This window comes from Mustela nigripes, chromosome 3 (assembly GCF_022355385.1).
Source record: "Mustela nigripes isolate SB6536 chromosome 3, MUSNIG.SB6536, whole genome shotgun sequence".
Lineage (NCBI taxonomy): Eukaryota > Metazoa > Chordata > Mammalia > Carnivora > Mustelidae > Mustela > Mustela nigripes.
The window spans coordinates 158,894,748-158,921,681 of NC_081559.1; the positions used below are offsets into that span (position 1 = coordinate 158,894,748).

A 26,934-nucleotide genomic window follows, 5' to 3' on the forward strand; every position below is an offset into this window, starting at 1 on the left:
TCAGATTGGCTTCACATTTCATTGCAAGGTATGACCCACAGAAAATTACTGCTCTATGGGATTGAAAAGTGAAAGTATCCATTTGTGCAGTACTCAAACGCTTTGCACTGTGCTAAGTATTTACTTGGAGAAAAGCAGCATACTGCTTGCAAATCGAAGGCAGTATAAAGGAATACAATATTCATATGTCTCATTGTGAAGGGGATACAAAAGTAAAAGCTCAGTTACTTACTCCCCAGGGAGCTTTTTATTCCAGTTGTGGAAAAAGAGACACTAAAAAAAAAAAAAATTAACAGTGCAGACCCATTATGGGCCCAGGATGCTGTGAACGGATTTATCATATAATCTGGCTTTGAATGTGAGTAGGAGCAAGCTAGTGGAAGAGGCTGAAGCAACAGAAAAGGCCCATTAGAGGAAGACACTCTGTCAGCCTGGTAGGAATGAGGACTAAACTTAAGTAAGGCATTTAACCTTGCTCTGTTTAGCTTGTCTTGTATATAAATTGAGAATCTTGAGTTAAAATACTGCAGAATTCCTCAAAATGTTATCTCTGACTACTTGCAGTAGAGTTACTTAGAATGTTTATTAAAATTTATGGATTCCTGAGCACCAGAAAGATCTTATCAATTCAAGATCTCTGGAACAGAGTCCAGTGAAGCTGAATTTTTAATGAGCTGCCTTGGTAAATCCTTGCTGTTAGTTTAAAAGTCACTCATTGGTGTAGGATTATAAAATCCACAGAGAAGGAGAGGTTTCTAAGTGGAATCGTGTTTAATCTTATAATCCGTCTCTTCATTACTACATCATTCTGATACACACTTTAGGATATACCTTACTCTGATCCAACTAAACTACTATGGGTTTGTGAAAGGATATTACATATATACTTAAATATTTTATGTTCATCATTTTACCCCATGATTTTTAGTTCTCTCTGAAGCCATTTCAAATTTTGCAAGTCAAGTTTTTAAAATTTGTTTCTAATAACTTATTTTCATCTGTAGAATAGGTGTTATTTAGCTCTTTAATATCTCCCTATAATGACTTTTTGACATTTTTATATCACTTTGGTTTTTGTCCCCTAATAATGCCTTGGCATAGGTTTTTTTAAGGTATGAATGCAGTTTATTTCCCTATTTAAAGTGGAGGGAGTGGCACTTTTCTCTGGGCTTATTACTTGAGATTTTTGGAAATTATTGTTATGTAGATTCCATGACATGTAGTACAATGTGAGTATTAAATAGGCAATCAGTAAATTTTTTTTTTAAAGATTTTATTTATTTATTTGACAGAGAGAGATTACAAGTAGGCAGAGAGGCAGGCAGAGAGAGAGAGAGGAGGAAGCAGGCTCCCCGCTGAGCAGAGAGCCTGATGTAGGACTCAATCCCAGGACCCTGAGATCACGACCTGAGCTGAAGGCAGCGGCTTAACCCACTGAGCCACCCAGGCACCCAAGCAATCAGTAAATGTTTTTAACTTGACTTACTCTGAGCAGTGCTTTAGATAGATATGAGATCTCAGATAACTGGTCTTTAACAATCATTGTTTTGAATTTCAACTGGAAGCCTATAACCCAGGATCAACTTCAATAAAAATTTATTTCAGTGAAAAGGTTATTTTTATATTAGTGTAGGATTTCTCATAAAGATTTGCCATAGTGCAGTTGTTGATATTAGTAAACTCAATGAATAGTGTTTTGTCTTGTTTGCTGCTGTGTAACCTTGCATGGTGCTTGACACTCAATAAATAATTACGGAATGCATGAAGTAGTAAGATGTCCTGCCAGTGTATTTATACAACTCATTCCCATTCTTTATGCCTGGTAAACAGCCATCTGAGCCATCTTTTTATTTTTACAGTGGATGATGGCTGTGTTTGCTTCTTCAGACTGAAATTTTGTGAGGTCCATCATTCTACAGCCAATAAATCATTCTAATAGTATGCCGTGTCTTTTGTAGTTCTTACTTCTGTTCCAGTTTCATTGCCATTGCCCTACTTTTGGACTTCATTACCTTTTGCTTCGACTGTACTAACAGCATCCTAACTGGTTTTCCTGCTTCCTGTCTCTGTTGCCTTTCCTTTCTACCCACTCCTGCTAGTTAAATCTTTTAAAGCCTAGCTCTGATCATGACTTTCATGTTCACACCTTGTCAGTTGTTTCCCCATCACATGTTGAGTAAAATCCAATCTATGAGGTGGCCATGATGTAACCCCATCTTAGATTTATCTCTTAACCATTATCCCAAATGCATTACCATTAGCTAGGCTGCCTTATCTCTTTATTCATACTATTTTGTTCCATTAGAAAGTTTGTCTTTCTGTATCTGTAAAGTTTTCAACTATCTTTCAAGGAAGGCCTAGCTGTGGTTCTCTCTCCACTATAAAGCCTTCTCTAGCTCCCCAGGTAGAGTTAGTCTCTTTTTTATATATCTATTTTGTATTTTATTATGATATCTAAAGACAACAGAGCATTGCCTAGGAATGTAACTGTAGGGCAACTGAGATTTTTTCCCCAGCTCTGTGCAACATCCATGAGTGATCAGGGAAGCAAAATTGATTTTGGGATTAGAAATTAATTTTAGTGAGTAGGTGAACTTGCCAATAAGGAATCCCTGAATAATGGGGATCAACTTTGTACTAGTCTGTATCTGTAATTGGACCCTTCCTTTCACCTCCTCATATCTAGGTATCTGCTTGACTTCTCCAGTTGGAAATCTGGCATTTGTCTCAAATTTTAACATCTCCAAAAGAATTCATGATTCCTTGCTTTCTCCAGGTCTTCCTCATTTCTATAAATGGTAAATGAGTACCACCCATTCAGTTATTCAAGTCCCAAATCTAAGAATCATTCTCGATTCTTCCCTTTCTCTCACCTTGTATCTTCCCTACGTTATGTCTGATCTTTGAGCAAATACCATCCACTTTATCACCTAAGATGTGTATTCAGTCTGACTACTTACTCTCAGTTCTGTTGTCTGGCTCCTTAGCTCACTTTTGTAGCAATAGCTTCTGCAGGCTGCCTCCAATCCTAAAGCCAACACAACATTTGTCTAAAACCAACACTTCAAGGGCTTTTGCATTTTAAACCTCAACTTCTTTCATATGTGGCCCAGCACCTGCGTTTCTTTCTACGTTGATTTTGAGTTAATTTCCTCTCATTATTACCTCTAGCTATAGTGATCTTTTTTCAGTTCCACAAATTCCTTCACAACCCAGTGCCTGTATGTGAACTATTATTAACACTTCTGGAGTAATCTTTTCCCCCACTATTCTAATCAGCCCGTAGATCTTACCTTAAAACCCACCTTCCTAGATAATCACCTTATTTGATCACCTATTTCTGATCACCCTATTTGACATAGGCATCCCATTCTATTTTCTGTCTCAATTTTTGATATGTGGGTATTTTTTTAATTGTAAGTATCACAGTTTGCTTATTATTTACTCATCCAGTAATTTTTTGGGGGGGATCCTCTGCCTCCAGTGGGGAAAGCCTCGCTGGCCTCGAAATGCAGTGGCAAACAGTGCCCAGCACATGTAAGAGCCTTTAATAATTATTTGTTGAACTGAATTCTTAACAGAGTAACTATAATGATATTTCACAGTTTAATTGGATAGTTTATTTGGCTAAATAAATTAATCTTTTAAGATACTCCAACAGAATTACTTTTTTTTATTCTTTTTTTTTTTATTCTTTTTTTTTTTTTTTTAAGATTTTATTTATTTCTTTGGCAGAGACAGATCACAAGTAGGCAGAGAGAGGAGGAAGCAGGCTCCCTGCCGAGCAGAGAGCCCAATGCAGGGCTGGATCCCAGGACCCTGAGATCATGACCTGAGCCGAAGGCAGAGGCTTTAACCCACTGAGCCACCCAGGCGCCCCAACTTTTTTTTATTCTTAAGTAGTGGTTTTTCTATATCAATCCCCAGGTATTAGTAAAGGTAAATTATATCACTTGCCACCTACATTATAGGATTTTCTTCTTACCTCTGTTCACTAGTCCCCTTAGTTCTAAATACTAAAAGAACAGTCATTTGAAAATGAGTAAATAAAAATAATCATTCAGTGAAAAAAATCTTGAGTCATAGTTAAAACAAATATTCCCTATTGTAGGAAAAGGAATCTTGAGATTCATAAAGATTAAATAACTTATTCAAGGTGATAGAGCAAAGGAGTTTCAAAAGCTAAACAGTATCCTGATCGTTAGTCTATAAACTCAGCTGTTATTTCTGCTGTTCCTCTCAGGTTTTCCTAGCATGTTTGCATTCAGAGAACAAATCCAGTTTTCCCAGTGAATTACAACTCTATGTATTTCTTTTAAAATTTACTTTTAGAATCAGAAATTTATACTGAAAATTGTAACGACTTTTACCGAAGCTCCAGATTTTGGCTCCATTTGCTTGGTTGTATGACAGGGCTTTTTCATCTTGTCATTTTATCCTGCCAGAGGCCTAGTAGAAAAGACCTTTAATAGTTCTGCTTATCTTAGATACCGAGAGCAGCAGTAAACCCTCTGAACACTTGGGGTTTCTTTTGCATTTGGACATTACTGATTGATGCCGTACTTCTCAAGTTCATGAAAGCTTTGACAGTATCTTCAAATTATTATTATTCAGGCAAACTCAAGAACTCTAAATAAGGAATTGGTGTTATTTGACCAGTTTTAAAGTTTACTTTTTTCTCTTCAGCTATGCTAGTCGTTTTCAAACTATGCCACAGAATGCCAGTATTCCAGAGAGCATCCAGCAAGCTCTGAGAAAGTACATGGCTGTGTCTCTGCTGTATCATATATAGTTCTTACCTCAGTACCCATCAGAAGTCAAACCTTAGAAACCAGTAATACTGTATTGAACTCTTCAGAAATCCTCTTAGTATAATTTGGCCAGGTGATAGGTATGGAGAGTCATCTCTCTATCCTGTGAAAGTAGCTCTGAGCATCCCTGATGCAGTCAACAGGTAATCTGGAATTCCTGAAAAGAGTTGAGTCTTTGGCTAGCTGCTTAGAAGGCAAAAAGAATCTTTACCACTAAAGGAAATATCTCAGGATATACAGCAAGATTTTGCAAATTTGAATTATAGGCCGTGTTTGTAAGATTGTTCTCTCAGTTATTAAGAGTTTAAAATTGGAGTTGAATTTATTTATTTATTTAAGATTTTATTTGTTTATTTGACAGAGAGAGATCACAAGTAGTCAGAGAGGCAGGCAGAGAGAGAGGAGGAAGCAGGCTCCCTGCCAAGCAGAGAGCCCAATGCGGGACTGGATCCCAGGACCCTGAGACCATGACCTGAGCCGAAGGCAAAGGCTTAACCCACTGAGCCACCCAGGCGCCCTGGAGTTGAATTTAAAAATAATTTCATAAGTTACTATGACTGAAGCTGTAGTTTATTGTGTATTTAGTGTATGTTATTGATACATTCACATTAGGCAGAGGAAAGACACAAAATTCGTGCTTTCAAATAAATGACAAGGAATTGTTCTATCATGAATTTCTATCAGAACTCTTCAGACTATAACTGACTGAGGCAAGGTCTTGTTCATCAGATAAGTTGATGTGTATAAAGCATCTGGCAAGGTACTTGGCACATGGCACATACTTGGAAATTACCAGTTATTGTCAGGCTATATTCTAGTCTAATCTGTCAGCTAAAGATGATGCACCTTGAATTTCTGTAACATCTTGCCTTTTATTTTCTTTAGGAAGGGTGTAATATATACACTTGTGCTTCTTGTATGTTCAGTATAACTTTAAGCCAAGAAAATTGAAATTCCAGTGAAGTATAACTTCTCTAGGGTGGTACGCATTTGAGAATTCAACTCTGGTTTCGGCTTGCCTTCAAAACCCATACTGTTTGCCTTTAACAGGTGGGGTTAGAGAGGTAGGGAGAAGAGGGTAGAGTATACCTTTTGTCTTGTATTTTATTTTATTTTTTTTTAAAGATTTTATTTATTTATTTGGCAGACAGAGATCACAAGTAGGCAGAGAGGCAGGCAGAGAGAGAGAGGAGGAAGCAGGCTCCCTGCTGAGCAGAGAGCCCGAAGCAGGGCTCGATCCCAGCACCCCGGGATCATGACCCAAGCTGAAGGCAGAGGCTTTAACCCACTGAGCCACCCAGGCGCCCCACCTTTTGTCTTGTATTTTAATATGTGATGTTACCTTCTTCCTTTGTTAGGTCTAAGCTTTTTGAAGGCAGCTTTTGGGCCTCACTTACCTTTGTTTCAAGGTTTTAAGGGTTCTACATATTACTCTACTGTGTTCACTTACTGGATGTTGAGTTAATGAACATAAGTGAATGATACAATTTTCTTTTCTTAGAAAATGGTGAAACTATAAGCAGTTTCTTGGATTTTTTTAAAGAAAGATAATATTACATTGCTGTCTCCAGAGCAAGTCTGGACTATTTCTGACCTCTGAGAGGATACATTTACTTATCATTTGTATTCTGTTAACTTCCCAAAAGAATTTGTGTCTGGAGTACTGAACACGTGTACTGTTTGTTGGCCCTCTTAACCACCAAGACCTAACATTTATTTTGAGCTCACTGGTTTGAAAAGTGACCTGAATGCTAGAACATGGGGATGGGTATTTGAGCCATCATAGCCCTGTTCTCTCCTTTATTGTCATTTTAATAAGAAACTTGTATAAGACAAGTACATACTTTTTTTTTTTTTTTAATATTACAGATGATGAAATCCAGTGTTAAGTCAAGGAAAATGCTTATAACCACAAGGAGTAAATGCAGAGATTGAGTCTTGATCCCAGTTTTGTCCAGTTCCAAAGCCCATGGTCTTTTCATATTCCCTTTTTTTTTTTTTTTTTTTTTTTTTTTGGTAGTTGGTAGACTACCCTTCTAGCGTTTCCAAGTAATGTGAAGTCATGGTTTTTATATTTTATGTCTAGAAATAAAATTTACATAGCTAAGTGAAAATGGGATTCTAAATGATTTCATTTTAAAAGTCAAATGTTAGACTTCATATATGCTTATCTTAGAGGTAGATTCTTTTGCAATTTAGAATCAGTTCCACAAATATGTGCAGGCTGCTCAAATGGCGTAGATGTCTGTTCAGCATATCTTCTTATTCTGAACTTCAACATGCTTGGAGGGCAAATTCCTTTCATTTGTCCTTGTTCCTGGGGTCCCTAGCCCAGTGCCTGGTACTTAAGTACTTAATAAACGTTTATGGAATTGTATGGACTTAATAATTTGAAGGTTGACTGACATGAAGAATTTTCTTTCCTTTAAATCAGGCATTATTAAATAAGAGACCCTATTCCTCTATGTGTCCCCCTTCTGCATTTTATTTTCTTGTCAGCTAGGTATTTTCATTCTGGTTTATCCCCACCCTTCCCAACACACACACATACACAATGTTCTTTTTGAAAGAATCTGGCGTGGGAGTTGGGGAATATATAATAATAAGACAGACACAGCGATGCCTACACGGAGTTTATCCGTGTACGAAATGATTATTTCATTCTTCTGTTACTGGTTGATTTTCTTTAGATTTGGAGGATGCTCTTGTCTAATTTAAAATATAGATTGTATGCTATATATGAAATTAACCTTGGTTGGCCCTGGAAGGAACCCTCAGAGTGTTCCAGAAAATTTTATACTAGCATGCAATAAGAGGCCCATGTAGTTGCTAATCTGTGGAAACACACCATATATATTAAGGCTTCGCGATGAGAGAAGATAATACTTTTGTGTAAAACCCAGATTGGCAGTCAGGTTGTATTTAAAGTGTTGGTTTGCAGTTAGTTATTTTTCATGTGAGCAATTTACGTGATATGCTTCCATTACTGGATTTGCTGATTTAAATATGGCTAATGATTTTCCAGGATGCGGCCTTCTCCAGCTAGTGGAGTAAGAGGACAGATTAGTGTTTCTGATGCGTAGAAGAGGCATAGCCACCATAGTGTATCCTTTTCTCCTGCTGCCCAAGAGCTCTTTGACTCTATTCTTGGGAAAGGAGGCTTATTGTTTCATAATATCAGGCTTATTGGGGGGGTTGTTGCTCCTGGTAGTAGCGAGAGCGATTTAAAGCCCGAGGGTTAGTGTAACATTGGGAAATCTGCATAGACAGAGGAACAGCTACAGTCACAGCCATTGCTTACGTTTATTCTGTTGCAGAGAAGGAAGTAAAATTGGCACAGGTCTGCCATGTAGGACCAACATCTCTGCATGGTGGTCATTTCAGAATCTATGAAATGGAAACTGAGTGTTCCCTTTATAAGTCACTGACAAAGGACTTCAGACTTCCTAGTTAAGAGAAAAGGTTGTTTCATCTTTCATTTGGGAAGCTGTATCAGCAATGTTTGCAGTTGATCTCAAAGCAATTGCTTTGAACTTTTTAGGTATTTTTAATCACTTAATTTCTCACCTTTTAGCAGTTAATAGATAAGCTAAAATGAGTTAGTATAGTCATTTACATGAGTAAAATGGAAGTGCTGTCTGAGTGACTTTGATGGAAAGTTTCCTGGAGGGATTAGTTAAGTGAAGTGTTTAGAAATGTAAGCTTGTGGGGTGCCTGGGTGGCTCAGAGGGTTAAGCCTCTGCCTTCAGCGCAGGTCATGATCTCAGGGTCCTGGGATCAAGCCCCGCATCGGGCTCTTTGCTTAGTGAGAGCCTGCTTCCTCCTCTCTCTCTCTGCCTGCCTCTCTGCCTACTTGTGATCTCTGTCTGTCAAATAAATAAATAAAGTCTTTAAAAAAAAAAAAAAAAGAAAGAAAGAAAGAAAAGAAATGTAAGCTTGCGAGCTGCCAGTTAGAGGTGGGAAACTGGAGTTGGAGCTGCAAGATGGCTTAGGTGGCCTAAGGCTTGTATAGAAAGGTAAAGCCAACCATGGGAAATCAGAAAAGGTCTGGCTAAAGAGAATAGAACTAAGAACTAGCATATGAGAATTGACAGGTAAGATGGTGATATTAGAAAGTAGAAATAAGGGGCGCCTGAGTGGCTCAGTGGGTTAAAGCCTCTGCCTTCAGCTCAGGTCAAGATCCCAGGATCCTGGGATCGAGCCCCGCATTGGGCTCTCTGCTTGGCAGGGAGCCTGCTTCCTCCTCTCTCTGCCTGCCTCTCTGCCTACCTGTGATCTCTGTCTGTCAAATGAATAAATAAAAAATCTTAAAAAAAAAAAAAAAGAAGAAAGTAGAAATAAACAGTTTTATATTCCTGTTGTTGGTGTTGTTTTTAAGATTTTATTTATTTGACATACAGAAATCACAAGTAGGCAGAGAGGCAGGCGGAGAGAGGAAGCAGGCTCCCTGCTGAGCAGAGAGCCCGATGGACCCTGGGATCATGACGTGAGCTGAAGATAGAAGCTTTAACCCACTGAAGCCACCCAGGTGCCCCTATTCCTGTTGTTGTTATGGCTCTAAGTCCAAATTCCTTTCAGGATTTTCTTACCTTTCTCTTTGTAGTACCCCTGCCCCTCCACCCCAAACATACACATACACATACACAGGAAGGCGGATTAGAGGAAGCAGCAGGAAAGTGACAAAACAGCACAGGAGAAAGAAAACTGAATGAAGAATGAGGAGACCTGGTTTTGGCATCTGACTTCAATAAGTTGCTTAAGAGCCAGCTGATTAAATTGGGATTAATTGGAAATTTCATCAGCTAAAAGACAGCTTTTGTTTCGGTTTTTCTGCCATAAATCTTTGGGAAGCCTACAAATTGGGTTTTAGAATATTAATGGTCTCTTTCTCTAACTGTATGTCCCTGATAATTTTGAAAAAACTCAGGGAAAGTCAAGTTGTAGAAAATTGAACATTTGTGTTGTTTTCTTGAGTTTGGCTTAGCTATAGTGAGTAATCTGGTTGGTGGAAGTCTGTTCTGTAAGAATGGGAAATAAGACAACTGAAACGAATGTATATTGATTTGCTAACTCACTGTTGGAATATGAGGGGACTAGCCAAGTAAAAAGTAGTAGTAGGATCCATAAAGAAGAGGTTAGAATACAGATACCTCGACTCCATTCTAAATATATTTCTGGTGATAGAGCTCAGAAATGTTTTTGGGGGGGGGAGTAGGTGGGGTTTAACCCCAAAATGAGTGACTCTAATTAAAAGCCAGATTTGGAATTCACAGACTTAATCTTATTCATGGGCACCTGTAAGAACTATCATTATTTTAGAGGAGTGTCAAAGTTGAGGTAGCCTTTCTTAAGCTGTAGGGGTGGACTGGTAAATTTCTTAACCCCAGAACAGTAGGTCCATTAGATAATTACAGTAATTAGAATTACAAGGGACATTAGAGATAATCTAATACAGAGGCCAACAAACTATGGTCCATGGACCAGATCTGGTCCTCTACCTGTGTTTTGTAAATAAAGCTTTATTGGAACACAGCCAAACTCATCCATTTATTCATCTATGTCTGCCTTTGTACTACAGTAGCAGAGTTTTGTAGTTGCGGCAGAGACCGTATGGCCCACCAAGCCTAAAATATTTCCTGTTCCTTTACTGACAAAGTGTGCCGAATATTGAGTAGATCAGATCTGTCATTCTATATATGTGGAAATAAGATTCAAAGACAATGACTGAAACATTCGGAGATGACATAACTAATTGGCAGAGTGCAAGTACAGGTTAGTCCCCTGTTTTCCTGCTTTCAGTCCATTATTTTTTGTTGGACAGAAAATATATTGTGGTACAGAGTTTTGTTTGTAGGTTCATTATTAATTCTATTATGAAACACAGTTACTATGAACAGTAGGCCAGGTCTTACATAACATGCCTATACAGAAACCTTTTAGATTTGGGTCAGGGTAGAATTTGATTGTAGTATATTCTGTTTCCTGAGTATAAATCTTTGGTTTGACCTATCGAGTAGTTTGATAACAAGATTCTTTCTGTTGCCTGTGCAGCCTAATGGACGGACTGTTGAAGTGGCTGACGAGGAAGTTGTCCGAACTCCTCGAAGTATTACAACAAAGCAGCCCTTAGAGGCAGATAAGAAAAATGAAAAGGTAAGCTTGAGAACATATGAAATTATATGCAAAGCTCTTAATAAAGAGAGTAACATATAAATATGATAATTTTCTGTTTCACTAAAGTGTACATATACTCCCCATTTAAGGACAACTGAAAATCTGAATTTGTCGTAGCAGATAGGTGGCGCAGGTCTAAGTAAGTTGTTTTATTTTTTTACTTTTAAAAGGAAGGATATCACCAAGTATTTTAAACATGCTGTGGCATTATTAAATTCATTTTGCCAAAATAATTTACTCATGTGTTGAACATCTTTTATGAGTAAGACTCCAGGTATGTAACATCCCTCTTATTTGAAAACCAAATTGCGTTATCTTTCTTAACAGTGCACTTCTAACATGAAGAGCTTACCAAAATGTTCTGTGGTGTTAAGGGTTGAAACAGATTTCTGTTCTGATGGAGATACAATTCTTATTAGGCAGTTTGACTTTGTTTAACAAAAGAGAATGTTCTATATTCATTATTATTATAATTAGTAAAAGGTTTAGATGTGCACTCTTAAGTTTTCAAATAAGATAACCTATCATACCCCATAAATGGTACATTCCTGGGATTTTATTCAGTTTTCAGTTTTCAGCGTTAGAACTGACCCAGTTTTTATTTGACTCAGTTTAGTTTGCAAGTAGGCAAAATATAAAAAACTGTTAACAGTGGGTTGTTCTGCTATGGGGGAGGAACTTTGATTTAAATCCTTTTAGTATATTAATTACTTGCCCACCCCCTTTCCCTTTTAAAACCCTACACATGGCATACTCCTTTTCAAGAAAGACAAAACAAAAAATAATCAGAGGTAGGTAAATGGTTTCTAGGAATTAGCATGCAACATTCCAGTCCTATAGAATAGTAGTATGAAATGGTTGCTACAGTTTCTTCATGCTTGCAGTTTCAAAATGTCTAAAAAACTGGCAAGATCAATTCTCCCCTTTAATCCGATACAATTGGTCTAGGGCCACTATAGCTGCATGTAGGATGGCTTAAAATGAAGGATATTTGTAGAAAAGAGTTAAATTTGTGCCTGATTTTGCCTTTGGCCGAAAAATAAATAGTAAGTGACTTATATTAGCAAATAAGGATACAGTTTCAGGATTATGAATTTACAGGATGAGTAGTTCATGTGTCTAATATGGATTTATACTTCTTCCATCTAAAGTTTATTTCTGGGTTTTCTCTCTACTAGTGAGCATTTTATGCTTGTTCTTGCTTCTAGTTCCTGAATTACCCTGAAAAATTTGTAGTTAGAATGATAGATGAATTACCATCCATTTCTGATTAATGAATCATATAGTGACTGGGTGTATGAGGATATAAAACTACAGTTTAGAGTTTATAATCATTCAGAAATTAGTGATAGAAAATAATTACAGTAATGGATATTTGTTAGTATCTGTGATATGGCAGGCACTATGCAAGGTGAGGTATGTGTATGAGTATATTTACATGTATCTAGTAGAGACAAGTTACTCAGTACCCACTGGGTGTACTTTTAAGACTTACAGAAAATTTATATGCTCCTTTATGCTCACAAGAGCACTGAGGAGGTGGTATTATACCTATCTTACAAATAAGAAACCTGAGGCATAACTTAACCAAAGCTACTAAAAAAAGTTCTATCTTCCACCCATCTGACTTCAAAGTCTGTGATTTTTACTGCTCTGTATGATTTCTGATCCTTTCATAAACTCTGCAAGGCTGATAAGGGCTCTGAGGCATAGAGGGATTTTACAGTTTCACTCATTTCATAGTTTGTGAAGTAGGACTTGAATCCGGCTCATTCTGGTGCCAAAGCCCGTGCACTTGTGAATCACTTGATGGTACCGCCTCCTTTCAGTTGCTGTTGCTTTTTTCAGGACAGAGCTTCTGCCTTTGGTTTGCTGCCTTTTCTATTTGACTTTTTGCATAATAGTAAATGCTACAACTCATGGCTAGTGTTTCTTTTTGCCATCTGCATCTTGGAATTTACACTTTTTAACTTGTTTCAGTCCAAGAGACCTCATTTCGGTTAATTTTTTATGCTCTTGCACTGTGTATGTTTTTGTGTGTTTTAAATATATTTAAGACTTTCTATTTTTTTGTAAGATGCTTGTCGTAAGCTTTGCGCAGTGGCAGTATCGTAGCCAATGAGGTTTATCCGAGGCGCAATTATTGCTAATTGTAAGATGCTTGTCGTAGATCTACTTATAAACCTTTATATGCATTGTTGTGTATTTGTTTTCCTCTCAGAGCCGTATCTTGGGCAATTTGAGAGGTACAGTTTGCCTATAGAATAATTGCCCTCTCAGCTGTGATATTGAATATCTAGCCCTGTCACTTGAGTAAACCTCATAGAGAAAAACATTGCTAAAAACCATATATGACAAGAGTTACAGACCTTGGGTCTATAAAGCAAGTTAAAGTACAGTAGTTTTCTAGGTCTTTATTTGGCTGTGAAGGTCAGTGTTTCATTGATACTGGTCTCTAGCAGAATCTATACAGTACCGTTAGCTAGGCTGAATGCATTGTGCTACTAGATGCTGAAGGGAATAAGAAGAATGGAAGACATACTTAACCTTCAGAGAGATTGCAGTCTAGTTAGGAAATGCAAGCACAAGAAAATATAGGTAACAAGTCTCTGAGTGCCAGATATTCAGAGGAATAAGATTATCCTATTTGGGAGGCTAGAAAAGATTGATTTAATAGGACTTTCAAGGTTGGGGGTGGTATTTCAGTAACTGGAAGTGAGGAGGCCATTTCTGGCAGGTGAGAGGAACAAATGAACAACAATCACACACTTCAGCTGGAGCAAAAGAACATATTCAGACATACTCAACAGAAAGCCCTAGACAAGTTTGGTCAGGATGGGTGAGGGTATGATAAAAATAGATGTGTTCAGCTGGCAGCAACATTTGTGAAAACAAATCAGGCTTGCATCAGTGATTATAAGGGTCTGAATTAAGATAGAAGGTTAAAAGATTGTCAGTAAGAGAGACAATAGAAACAAAAATGTGTGAAATTTGGTCACTGTCAGGTTTTTCAGGACAAAGTCAGTGGAGTCCTGCTGAAATAGTAGTGTCACTCATAAGTAATAATAAGCTCTTGCATTTTATGATGCTACAATAATACAAATATTTGCACATCTCTTAATCCTGTTGAATAACTCTTGGTTGGGGATGGAGGAGAATATAATCATTTCTTCAAATCCAGCTCATTAAAGAGTTCAGTGGATTGCCCAGCAATACATAGCTAGTAAACAACGATCCCTCAATTTTGTGCAGGCAACATTTCTCAAAGTGTGGTTCATGGACCCCTGGGTATCAGGGACCTTTTGTTGGGTCCTGGAAGACAAAACTGTTTTCATAGTAATAGAGACATTATTTGCCTTTTTTGCTGTGTTGAATTTGCATTAATGGTACAAAAACAATATTGCTAGCACAAATCATGACGGTGACACCAAACCACTAGTAGCTGATTCTTTATTGCAGTCCACTCACAATTAAAAAGAAAAAGAACGCTAGTTTCACTTAAGAGTATCCTTAAGCTGTAAAAATGATCATTATTAGTTTTATTAAATCATGACCTTTGCACACTTGCCTTTTAATTATTTTATATGATGAAATGGGAAGTATACATACAGTGTGCTGTGTAGTGAAGAACAGGGGTTGTCCTGAGGAAAAACACCCATACAGTTGAGCTGCAGTCTGGACTAGTCACTTCATCCATTTTAACTTGAAAGAAGAGCTGATAGAGAGGCCATGGTGATTTAGACTTGGGTATTGGCAGACATTTTCTCAAAAACAGTCAAGATGATCCTGTCACTTCAAGGAAAACTACATTTATTATTTATTGCAAATGACACAATGATTTATTTCCAAGTGAAAATTAGAAATTTGGAAAAGTTGTATCTGCCACCACGAGCTTGACAGCATCCCAGTGCCTAAAGACTTTCTGATGAGATCAGTTGTGATGTTAATAAATGTGATTTTTTAAAATACTGTATATAATGGAATATTTTAACATTTTAGATGTGTGTAACTCACTGAACCCATATTTTCCAAATGACCGACATTTGCATGTTACAAAGCAAGTGTAAAAGATTCATTCAAAGTGCAAGATAGACCAGTAGAGTATGGGAAAGCTCATTGATACAGATTTCATGTTGCAACAATTTTTAAGAAACTACCACTTGAGAAGTTTTGGCGTAACATTTTTTCCTTCCTCTGCTTTTTTTTTTTTAAAGATTTTATTTATTTATTTGACAGACAGAGATCACAAGTAGGCAGAGAGGCAGGCAGAGAGAGAGGAGGAAGCAGGCTCCCTGCCGAGCAGAGAGCCTGATGTGGGACTCGATCCCAGGACCTGAGATCATGACCTGAGCCGAAGGCAGTGGCTTAACCCACTGAGCCACCCAGGCGCCCCTCCTTCCTCTGCTTAAAGCTCCTCACGACTTCCCATTGCTTTTACTCCACAGCCTTGAACATAACCTAAAAGCCCTGCCCGTCTCTCATCCTACTCCTGAGCCTCCCTAAGCCCACACATGTTGGTTTTTTGTCTTTCTTTTTTGTTAAACAGCTTTATCCTGGATATACTGTAAAAATTTATTTTTTTGAAAGTGTAAGATTTCAGTGTTTCTGCAGAGTTGTACAGCTCTCACCATGTAGTTTTTTAACTTCTTCCTCTTCCCAAAAAGAAATCTTCTGCTCATTACCAGTCATGCCTCCTTTTCCCCTTTTCCCCTTAGCCCCAGCCCCTGTCGACCACAAATCTTTGGTGTAATAGCAAAGAAGAATGCAATTATCTGAAAAAACTCTGAAGACACTCCTTCTTTTTCCAATTACATTTCTATGTGTATGTAGCCAGATTGTCTTCATATGCTTCAAATTGTGTATCACACAGTAAAATTAAATGCAGAAGCAGGTATGCAGTCTGTCTTTTATGAAGCCAGACACTAAAGATACTTACAAAATGTAAAGCATACCACTCTTCTCAGTAAAATGTTTTTGCTATTGTTCGTATAGGTGTAATTATACAATATGTAATTAGTCTATTATTGTTTTGAAATAATATATATCCAAATAATATCTCACTTTTAATTTATAATATGGTAGATATCAGTAGGTATAATCCACATAATCAAAGGCTCTTTGACATCCTCAGTCTGTTTTAAGAGTACCCTATATCCAAGATGTTTGAGAACCACTACTCTAGGAGTGATCAATGTTTAGAAACCAAAGTAAACTTGTTCCAAGGCATCATAGATTTTAAACAAGTGTAGTATAGCAGCTCTTAGTAAAACAGAGAACACCACATTTGTGTTTTACCTTCCATAATACATCTTAGAAACTAATTTAAAACCAGGGGTTGGCAAACCATAACCTATTTGCCATGTCTAGCTCTCTGCCTATTTTTGAAAGTTTATTGGAACATGCACCCATATTTATTTACTTATTTATTGTCTATGGCTGCTTTTGTACTCCCAGCAGCAAAGTTTAGTGGTTGTAACAGAGGCCTTATAGTCTGCAGAGCCTAAAATGTTTACTCCCTGACTTTTTTTTTTTACTGAAACCCTGTTTTAAACTCCTAATATAGTCTTTTGGGTTCATTAAAATGTTTTGTTATCTGGAATGCTTTGAGTGTGATTGTATAGGTCTTGGACTCTTGACCTTTCAGGCTCCTTGGGCCACAAAATCTATAGCTTCGAGTCTTGGGTTCCCATCCAAGGAATTAGTTTTCAGTGTCCCCTTTAAGGTGACCACAGTATTTTCTGTAAAAGAGGGAATATCTTACCAGAGAAACCTCACTTCTGCTCCTAAACTCCGACAAGTAGCAGAAATTTTTTGTCTAAACTCTGACGAATAGCAGAAATGAGATCAGAACCAGGAATTTCACACTAGCCCATCATTTTTCATGATGCTATAGTTGTATGAAGCAAGAGCGGATTGAAATACAATAAAATAATGACTTTGGGTTTGGGGGTTTTTGTTTGTTTGTTTTTTAAAGATTTTATTTATTTATTTAACAGACAAAGGTCACAAGTAGGCAGAGACCCTGGGATCATGACCCAGGCAGAGGCTTTAACCCACTGAGCCACCCAGGTGCCCCAGTGAATTTGTTTTAAATGTAATAAGATTGTTGTGAAAATGGGGTCTCCAAGTGGAATTAATTTATTAGCTATCAGAAATATGAGGCCTACATCTGGGAAAGAGTTTGGGGCTAATATAAAAGAGTTAATATGGGGTGCCTGGGTGGCTCAGTGGGTTAAAGCCTCTGCCTTCAGCTCAGGTCATGATCCCAGGGTCGTGGGATCGAGCCCCGCATCAGGCTCTCTGCTCAGCGGGGAGCCTGCTTCCCCTCTCTCTCTCTGCCTGCCTCTCTGTCTACTTGTGATTTCTGTCTCAAATAAATAAATAAAATCTTTTAAAAAAAAAGAAAAGAAAGGCTTCTTGTAATTTTCTTTTTAAGATTCATACAACTTGTATGGTGTGCCATAATTCATAAGCTCACACGAAACATATTTAAATAATTTAGTGGCTTAGATGATGGAATCAAGTGTACAGATATAATAGCCTAGAGGTTTTATTTTGGGGACAATGAAAGTTGGGCAGATAGGGCCATAAGTAATCCAGTCTACTTTAAGGCTCTTCCATTGACTAACCAACTATTAATTAAATACCTTTCGTCTGCAAGATACATTATTCTAGACAATAGGAATATAACGGTCAATAGAACAGGATAAAATGGGGCAAGGGGACAGTTAAAAACAAGCAAATATATTATTTCGTGTCAGATGGTGGTAATTGCTGTGAAAGAAGATATAACTAATCAGGGTAAGGAGAAAGAGGTGAAGTAGAAGTGTGGGCACTTCTCTGCACCTGCAATACTGTTTATTCCTTGCATTCAGGAAAATGCATCAGAATAGTAGTGAGTAAAATAGTCTTGGCTCTAGTTTTAATTACACTGCCTCCGCCACCACCACCACCACCAGGGAAGGGGGGAACATCAGTTGCAATTCTCTCCACTTTTAAAAAGGTTTGTGACACTTTCTACAATTAATCTCATCCTTATATTGTGTCACCAAGTTAGATTAAGAATTGCTGGTATAGGGGCGCCTGAGTGTCTTAGTGGGTTAAAGCCTCTGTCTTCAGCTCAGGCCATGATACCAGGGTCCTGGGATCTAGCCGCATCTGGCTCTCTGCTCTGTCAAATAAATAATAAATAAAATCTTAAAAAAAAAAAAAAGTTCTATCAGCTTATGTTGTAGAGATGTTAGAAAAATCACAGCCTTTTTTAAAAAAAATAAGTAATAAAACCACCGTCACCATTAACCAAAAAAAAAAAAAAAAAGGCAGTTTTGACACGGTGGAAAGAGAAAAAACAAAAATCTCGGAAAACAGAATAGTTTTTGCCATAAATTAGTGGAAAAGCTTTTTTTTTTTTTTTTCTTTTAAGATTTTATTTATTTATTTGACAGAGACACAAGGAGAGAGGGAACACAAGCAAGGGCAGTGGGAGTGGGAGAAGGAGAAGCAGCCTTCCTGCTGAGCAGGAAGCCAGATGCGGGGTGGACCCCAGGACCCTGGGATCATGACCTGAGCTGAAGGCAGACACTTAAACGACTGAGCCACCCAGGCACCCCGAATTAGTGGAAAATCTTAACATACTAGCCACTCATCCATAGACAAAAGCATCATAGTATCCACTTACAACCTTTAGGAAATACTCAGCATTCCTTTTTTTCAGGCTTCATTTCCTTTAACAGTCCTGACTTTGTCAACTGTGGCTTTAGATAATTATAGGGCTTTTATGTTATGTTATGTCAGTTCACCAAAATTTTAAGGACCAGTATTTAAGGACAATTAAGAAATTGAGTAAGGATTACATTTAGAATCTGGCTTCCTACCTTGGTGTAAAGAATTAATTGCAAAATAAAGTATCTTTTAAATTAAAATTTGTACAGTATCTCTCTTAATAGTTTTTGTCTCCATACAAATATTAAATTAGACTCCCTAAGTTGAGTTGAATTGAACACTCCTTTTTTTTTTTTTTAAATACTTCACAGTTCCTTAAACAAAATCTGCTAAGAAGCAGTTAGCCATTTCAGTAGATCTACTTTTGCTGCCAATATATACCTTTTGCTGCTCTAATAAATGTTCACTTTGGGTGTTGTACTAAAAATATTCGTTCATGTCAGGAAGGTAAAAGTAAAGGATGAGCTTATTTATAGAAGTCATTTTTTTGTCTTTTTTTTTATAAGTAGCCTGTAATTTTTTAATATTTTAAGTTCTGTGAATTCAGAAGCATATTACTTGTAGTCCTAGAACTACTTCAACATGTGCTTTTTAAGACCATTGTCTCCAAAGTGAAGTACACAGGAAAAGCCATTGGGATAAAGGAAGAAAATATTAGACTTTCTATTTATACTTAGTTTTTTATTAAATTAATCTTTATTCGTATCGATATATGGCTAGTCATTGGCATCCTCATTTGGAATATTAGAGGGTAGTAAGATGCTACATGGGCCAGATCCTGAGAACGGGAAGCGGCAATGGAAAGACTGCCCTCATTGGTTCTTTTCTCATAACATATTTTGACGGATTGCAGTTGATACGTGCTCAGCTCTGTGGGCTTCTTGATTGTGTCACCCAGCTTAAACTAGACTAACCTTCAGTGAACAGGCTGCAAAGAAGCTATAGATTGTAGTTGATGATAATGCAAATAAACAATTAGATAAAATGAGCATTGCTATTCCTACTAAGACCTCTGTCAACCACATCATCATGAGGTTAAGATGATTTAATCAGACCTGGTAAGAAATTGGTCAGAAAAATTGAAATCATCAAGGAAGATTTTTGAAATAGAAACCTTGACCATGTATACTGTGACTTGAGATTTTAGCTAATTATATTCTGAAACTGTCTCAATTAGCAGGTTATCTAAGCATTCCAAATGTGAAGATTGGACCTCTGCAGTTTTATTTATTTATTTTTAAGATTTATTTATTTATTTGTTTGTTTATTTATTTGTCAGAGCAAGCAAGCACAAGCAGGCAGAGAGGCAAGCAGAGGCAGCGGAAGAAGCAGGCTCCCTGCTGAACAAAGAGCCCAAAGCGGGACTTGATCCCAGGACTCTGGGTCAAGAAGTCAGCCGCTTAGCCTAAGCCACCCAGGCGTCCCTCTGCAGTTTTTTAAAAAGATGATTGTTTATTCAGTACCCAGTCGGACAGAATTTCACTAAATATAGTTACAAATGCTTAGAAGCCACTCTTGAGGTTTCTAATTTAAAGGGGAAAAGACGTATGTGGAGAAATACTTATTCTTTCTGCCATGGTAAAATTTGTAGAAAACAGTATGACAGTCAACCAGAACACATTCTTTCATCAGCATATACTGTTGGGTGTAGCATAAAAATGTTGCTGGTGAATTAAGTAAATCAGTAGCAGAGCAAATTGCAAATTGGAAAAATGCACAGATGATTTTGACATTACACCTAGGGAACTTGGTATATTAGATTTCAGTAATGAAATGCATGAAGAACTACTTTTGTGAGCAACTGAAGATTAAAAAATACCTACAAAGATACATTCTCAAGAAAAGATGACTTAATTTAAATTTTTTGGTGTGAAAAACTAAATAAAAGCCACTGATGGAGAGCCCACATAAACTGAAATTTAATTTAAAAAAATAAAATTTGAGGAGTAGGGAGATGAAGTTTTAGTTGTAGCACCATGCATGAAATTCATTCACTACATTATTTCTAGAAATCTATGATGGCAAAAGAGGTATAAAGCCAGACTATAAATTGGAAAATGCCCTTAATTTATAGTAAGGGCAAGGTGGGAATCATTCTTTATTCTACAAAGAAGAGATTGATTGATTATATATGTCAAAATACTTTTATAAAGCTGACCAACTTAAAAAGCAAGCCACACATTTTTCTTTTACTAAAATTCAAGTGTTTCAAATATGTTGACCTTTTTGATAATGACAAATGGTTGTCTACTTAGCAGATCTTTTGTGGAAAAATTTGTAGTTAACCTGTCCCATCAGTGTTAAGAAAATTTATTAAAGTTTTTCTGCTAATGTGTCAGAAAGTAGCTGATTTTTTTTTAAGAAATTCATGCAACGAAGGGTATTCTGAGACGTTTACATCATTGTGTGATTTTGTTATTAAAATTGTCTATTACTTGTGAAAATTATCATATCTCCATAATTTAACAGCTCAGGAGCAGTTTCTAACAAAAATAGCGTGGCAGCCCAGGTTTGGAGCATGCTTATCAAATCCCAACTCTGACACTTAATAATTATGTGATCTTGGGGTTGGCTAGTTAACCACTCAGTGCCTCCCTTTTCTCATCTGTAAAGTGGGAATAATAGCATCTGTCTCATAGAGGTTTTTTTTTTTTTTTTTTTTTTTTAAGATTCAATACTTTTTTTTTTTTTTTTGACAGACAGAGATCACAAGTAGGCAGAGAGGTAGGCAGAGAGAGAGGAGGAAGCTCAGCAGGGAGCAGAGAGACTGATTCGGGGCTGGATCCCAGGACCCTGAGATCATGACCTGAGCTGAAGTCAGACACTTAACCCACTGAGCCATCCAGGCGCCCCTTATAGAGTTATTTTGAGACTTAACTGGGTTAATTAAAAAGATCTGTAAGTGATAGCAATACAGTCACTTTTTTTTTTTTTTTAAGCTTAAATGTTTTTAGTGAATCCATTTGTTAAAAATGCCAGAATAAAGTAGAACCATCAGATTCAATTGCAGGAACAACTGGTACTGAGGAAGATTAAATTTTACTAGTTAAAATTCCACAAAAATCGTTGCCTACTTAAAAGATGAGGTGGAAGAATTAATGGCATGTTTTAGAAAGCATGGCCTTCATTTAAATGGATCTCTGTACCTTTGTCAGGTTTGAGGTTTAAGGTATTAAATGCATGAATTTAGAAGATTATTAAAAAATAATGAAGCAGAGACACTTCATAAGTTAGTTAAAGTTAACTAACTTTAGTTAGTTCCTGTAGGTCTGTACTGTCCAATGTAGTAACTACTTCCATGGATGGCTATTTAGCACTCTTTGTTATACGGTTTTATCAATAATTTTTTATATTAATTACATTTTGAAATAGTATTTTGAAAGTGTTGATTTACATATATTGTTAAAATTAATGTTACCTATTTCTTTTAGCTTTTTAACCTGTGTGCTAGAAAATTTTAAATTACAAGCATGACTCACAGTATATTTCTATTGGACAGTACTGCTGTAGACCAGGGGTTGGCAAACTCTGGCCCCCGAAATCCAGCCAGGTACCTATTTTTGTAAATAAAATTTTGTTGGAACACAGTTATACCTATTCCATTATATATTGTATATGGCTACTTCTGTGCTATAGCAGCAGAGTTTCTCAGTTGCTACATGTAGAAATATGTATGCCTTGCATAAACTAAAATATTTACTATTTGATCCTTTATAGAATAAGTTTGCTGACCCCTACTTTAGGCTGTAATTAACCAGTGCTCCATGTATTGTGTTTACTTAAGAGTGGCTGTGAGAGACAGACAGGAAGATGACTGCTGGTGATTGCAGGTGGGAAGAAGGTAGTGGAGAGTGACTAATAATAGGTACCAGGTTTCTTTTTTGGAATGATGAAAGCATTCTGGAATTAGATAATGATGATAAATGTATAACCTCAAATATACTAAAAACCACCAAATTGTATCTTAAGAAGGATAAATACGATATGTAGATGATATCTCAATTTTTATAAGTGGATATGAGCCTGGTTTGGTAGGTGTATGTAATAAAGCAGTACCTGAGATGTGTTACATGTTCATAAGACCATGCCAAGAAACAGGTACAAATCAACTATGGGAAATAAAAAACATGGTTTTGAATAGTTTATTATATACCCCTGTTGTCAAAGAATTTTTATTCACTGTTAAGAGCTGTCATTTATTGCTTAGACTATCATTTACTGCTTTACCCATGAAAAAGACTTACTATCTAGATACAATCTTTTTGTGTGGTAAACTTAACTTCCAGATAGTGTACAATAATACATATATGTAGCCAGTCTCAACAAATAGTTAAATGAGTGAATGCAAATTATAAATAAAGTCACTATTTCATGAATGTTAGTATTCTTCTCGAAGCACTAATTTAAGGATAGAAATCATGGCTTTATAAAGTTTTAATGAGCTCTTGAGAGGAGAAAATATTAGCAGAAGGGAATTGGAAGGCTATTTCAAAATATCTGTATCTTGTGTGTGTAAAGGTATTTTCTCTAATGAATTACTAACCATCTACCACATGCAAATCCTAGGTATTTTCACATTGCTCTGAAACCGACAAGATACTACCTTCTTTGTACAGTTGACTCGCTAATTTGCTATATAATAGGGTATTCCAACAATGTGCTTTATGAAATCCAAAAACCAATAATCAGTGCATCATTTTCTTTCTAAACATTAACAGTAGGTCTTTATTTTATTGTTCTGAACACATTGTGTTATAGTACCTTATTTATAATGTAAGTTAGGGCAGCATGTATCTAAGGGCACAGACTTTGGAGCCAGATAGACCTATTTCCTAATTTGACGCTACCATTTACTAACTCTTAATGTGACCCCAGACAGCCTAAGTCTCCATTTCCTCAACTCTAAAATGGGAATAATACCTTCTGTAGTGAGTTTTTTTAGGGAATGAAGAAAATGAATGCAAAGTACTTAGCATAGAGTAACCACTCAATAAATGGTAACCTCATATTATTATTGCCATTTAATGTTAAGTTTTTTAACCAAATATTAAATTTTTTGGTTGTCAGCATCATACATTTCATTATGTATCTTACTGACTCCTACCTTTTCAAAAACATAATGAAGTATTAAGTAACATTCTATTTTACTTTCAGTCAAAGAAAAATAAGAAGAAATCAAAGTCAGATGCTAAAGCAGTGCAAAACAGTTCACGCCATGATGGAAAGGAAGTTGATGAAGGTACTTGAGCAAGTGAAAGGACTATAGAAAAATTTGTAATCCTTTTTTACCATGGTACATTATATAAGAGCTGCATTTGTATCGCTTAATCTTGTATCTAGCTTTTCTCTTAATAATTACAGATTTTAATGTACAGATCTTTGACATTGTTAGAAAACACTTTTTTTTTTTTTAAATCTAAATTACTTAAGAATCTAATAGTGCTTTTCCTGAAGGGAACCACCTTGAGATTTAAGGTCTAGCTCAGTGTCTTGGGCAGTTATTTTGTCTTTGTTTCTTTGATTTGGACTTTTCCCCCCTCTTGTTTTTAAATACACTATCCCTAGGAAGCCCTTTATTGTCATCACCAAATAAACCCACTTATTAGTAATTATTTATAACACTCTCCGTTCTCTCCAGCAGGATAAAAAAACATACGGAATGACTTACATTTCTCATTTTTCCTAAATCATAGATGACAGTTGATAAAAATTACCAGAATAAATAATAATGGCAGTTAGCTGCCTAAAACAGCATATTAGGACTAGAATAAATTCTTAGATTAAATTAATATAATCAGTACTCTGGGGTTTTAGCTTACTCTCTAAATTTATCATGATATCTTATGTGCCCTGTCCCATTTCCCCCCTCAAAACTACAACTTTTTGTCTTCCCCTTTACTGAATAACACTTTTTTTTCTGGGGCTATGTCAGGAGCCTGGGAAACTAAAATTAGTCACAGAGAGAAACGACAGCAGCGTAAACGTGATAAGGTGCAGACTGATTCTGGTTCATTGGATTCAACTATCCCTGGGATAGAAAATACCATCACAGTTACCACCGAGCAACTTACAACTGCATCATTTCCTGTTGGTTCCAAGAAGAATAAAGGTATATTGGTGGAACATAAGAGTCATACATCAAATCCAGCTCCTTTTAATCAGATGTACAAAATATCATTCTGTCAAAATTTGACTATTTTGAACTGCTTACATCACTGTGCTGATATACCCTTCTTCGTGAGAGCACTGTGGACCACATACTGGTTTACTTGATATCTAGCAGTGTTAATTGTTCCGTACTGCCCAATGAATGGCCTGCTAAATTAAAATTGCCTTTCTGCCTTGAGTCACATGAGAAAATGATGTTGCCTTTTTTTCTTGTGTGCGTTGCTTCACCCCAGCTCTTTTACATCTCCGTTTCTTTTAGTGGACAAGACATTTATTAAATAAAATTGTCACCAATCCTGCATGTTGGATGCTTTCATTCCAAGATGAAGCAAGCATGTTCTGGGTAGTGCAGGCTCTATCTGGACTTCTTATCACCCTGACTTTTTGAGAATGCCATACGTGTTTGATAAAGCTGGACTGGAACTTCCGAGGTTGTTGAGCTAATGTTCTTCCCAAGTATTTCAAGTGCTCACACTATCCAATACTGATGGCTTCTTAGCTAAAGCTCTTTACATTGCCATCTGCAAAGTGATACCGTTCAACTTGGGCATTGACTTTTCTTTCTTTACCTTTTTATTAATTGCCTCCTCACCCCGCATTTGTCTCCAGGCCACTTTCTTAGTCTTGCTATCTTTTACTTTTTTGCTTGAAGACTTGCTGGAATTTATTGCTTTGATATAGCAATGACTTCTATTTATGCTTTTTCACTGTTAAACATATTAGCCATGCTTTAGTGCTTCTTTCTGTTGGTGACCCTTTTTCACTGTCTTGTGCATGCCTTCCTTGCTAGGACAATCCTGTGTCGTGCTGATTTTTTGATACATTGTAATCATTAAATGCTTTTTAGTGTCAGAGAAATGGTATCTTTGTTACAGTATGTTTTCATACCCCTTGCCGTACCCCTGGCCGTATTTCCTAAGTCCTGGTCCCAAATACTGGCAGTGTTCTTTTTAAGTTGGATGTATTTGCTTCCAGGATTATTGAAAAGGCAGCTGGCATTGTTGAGAGATGGCAAAGTTGAATCCAATTACAAAGCCCCAGTTCTCCAGTTCCTATTTAAAAGAATCTCATAAACATTACAGAACAGCAGACTCCACATATACTTGAATGATTTTCCAGGTCCTATCTTGCATTTTCGTTGACTAAGAATATGGTAACTATAGAACATAGTTCCTTAAGGACATGTCAAGTATGTTGTGAGTAACACTCTCTTCCAATATAAGAATTTAGTACTTGAAGAAATAATTTCTTAAAATTAATAAGTGAAAATAAATTTGTATGTTAACTCCTAATTTAATGTGCATAGTGGCCTATTTAGTTTTAAATAAATTTTATTTCTATTTCAACCAGGTGATTCTCATCTAAATGTTCAAGTTAGCAACTTTAAGTCTGGAAAAGGAGATTCTACACTTCAGGGTGAGAGAAATTACATGTAACTTAAATTGAAGGCCCATCAGAATAGAAACTTGTGTACATGTCTCTTTCCTCACATGAATGATACAGAAGGAAAAAAAGGCTTAGAAATGATTTTTAATTACTAAAGTAACATAATCACAATCCAGAGATTTTGGAAAATGGATAAAAAGAAAAATCATTCCCACTTCTAACAGTCTTTGGTATGTTCTAGTTGTTTCTCCCTCTCCCCATATGTAATAGTTTAGTAATAGTATTTTTTTAGTAATAGTTTATATGCTATTTTTATTCTTGCTTGCATTGTGTAAGCCAATAGAGAAAAGAAAGTTTTGGGGTGGGGGAGGACTTGGTTTCAATGTAAACATTTATGGGATAAAATATTTTACCCCTGTTTATTAAGGGAAGAAAATCGTTTTTAAACCTATAATTGTTCAAATTGCATTCTTAACAATATCAAATATTTTACAATAAATGGGACTACAGTCTGAAGTTATACCATGCTTCACAATTAGAAAATACATTTTATTTGCTCATTTGTGGTAAAGACTGAATTAAGTAGAGTGGTATACCTTACCTAAAAACTAAAAGTGTGCTAGTAAAATATAAACTCGGAAATGAAAAAGCACCTTCTTGTTTCAGGCTTGTT

The 26,934-nt window shown here is 36.5% G+C and overlaps 1 protein-coding gene and 1 pseudogene across 4 annotated transcripts in view; both read left to right on the forward strand.

Annotated features, from left to right (window-relative positions):
- MTDH (metadherin) overlaps window positions 1-26,934 on the forward strand; it is a 60,182-nt gene that overhangs the window by 2,954 nt on the left and 30,294 nt on the right. For all 4 annotated transcript variants that reach the window (XM_059394910.1, XM_059394907.1, XM_059394911.1 and 1 more), the window contains exons 2-5: window positions 10,863-10,964; window positions 23,862-23,946; window positions 24,640-24,816; window positions 26,226-26,291. In XM_059394910.1, the coding sequence (XP_059250893.1) occupies window positions 10,863-10,964; window positions 23,862-23,946; window positions 24,640-24,816; window positions 26,226-26,291 (430 nt within the window). The remainder of the gene's footprint in view (window positions 1-10,862; window positions 10,965-23,861; window positions 23,947-24,639; window positions 24,817-26,225; window positions 26,292-26,934) is intronic.
- LOC132014661 (U4 spliceosomal RNA) lies at window positions 13,075-13,232 on the forward strand (annotated as a pseudogene).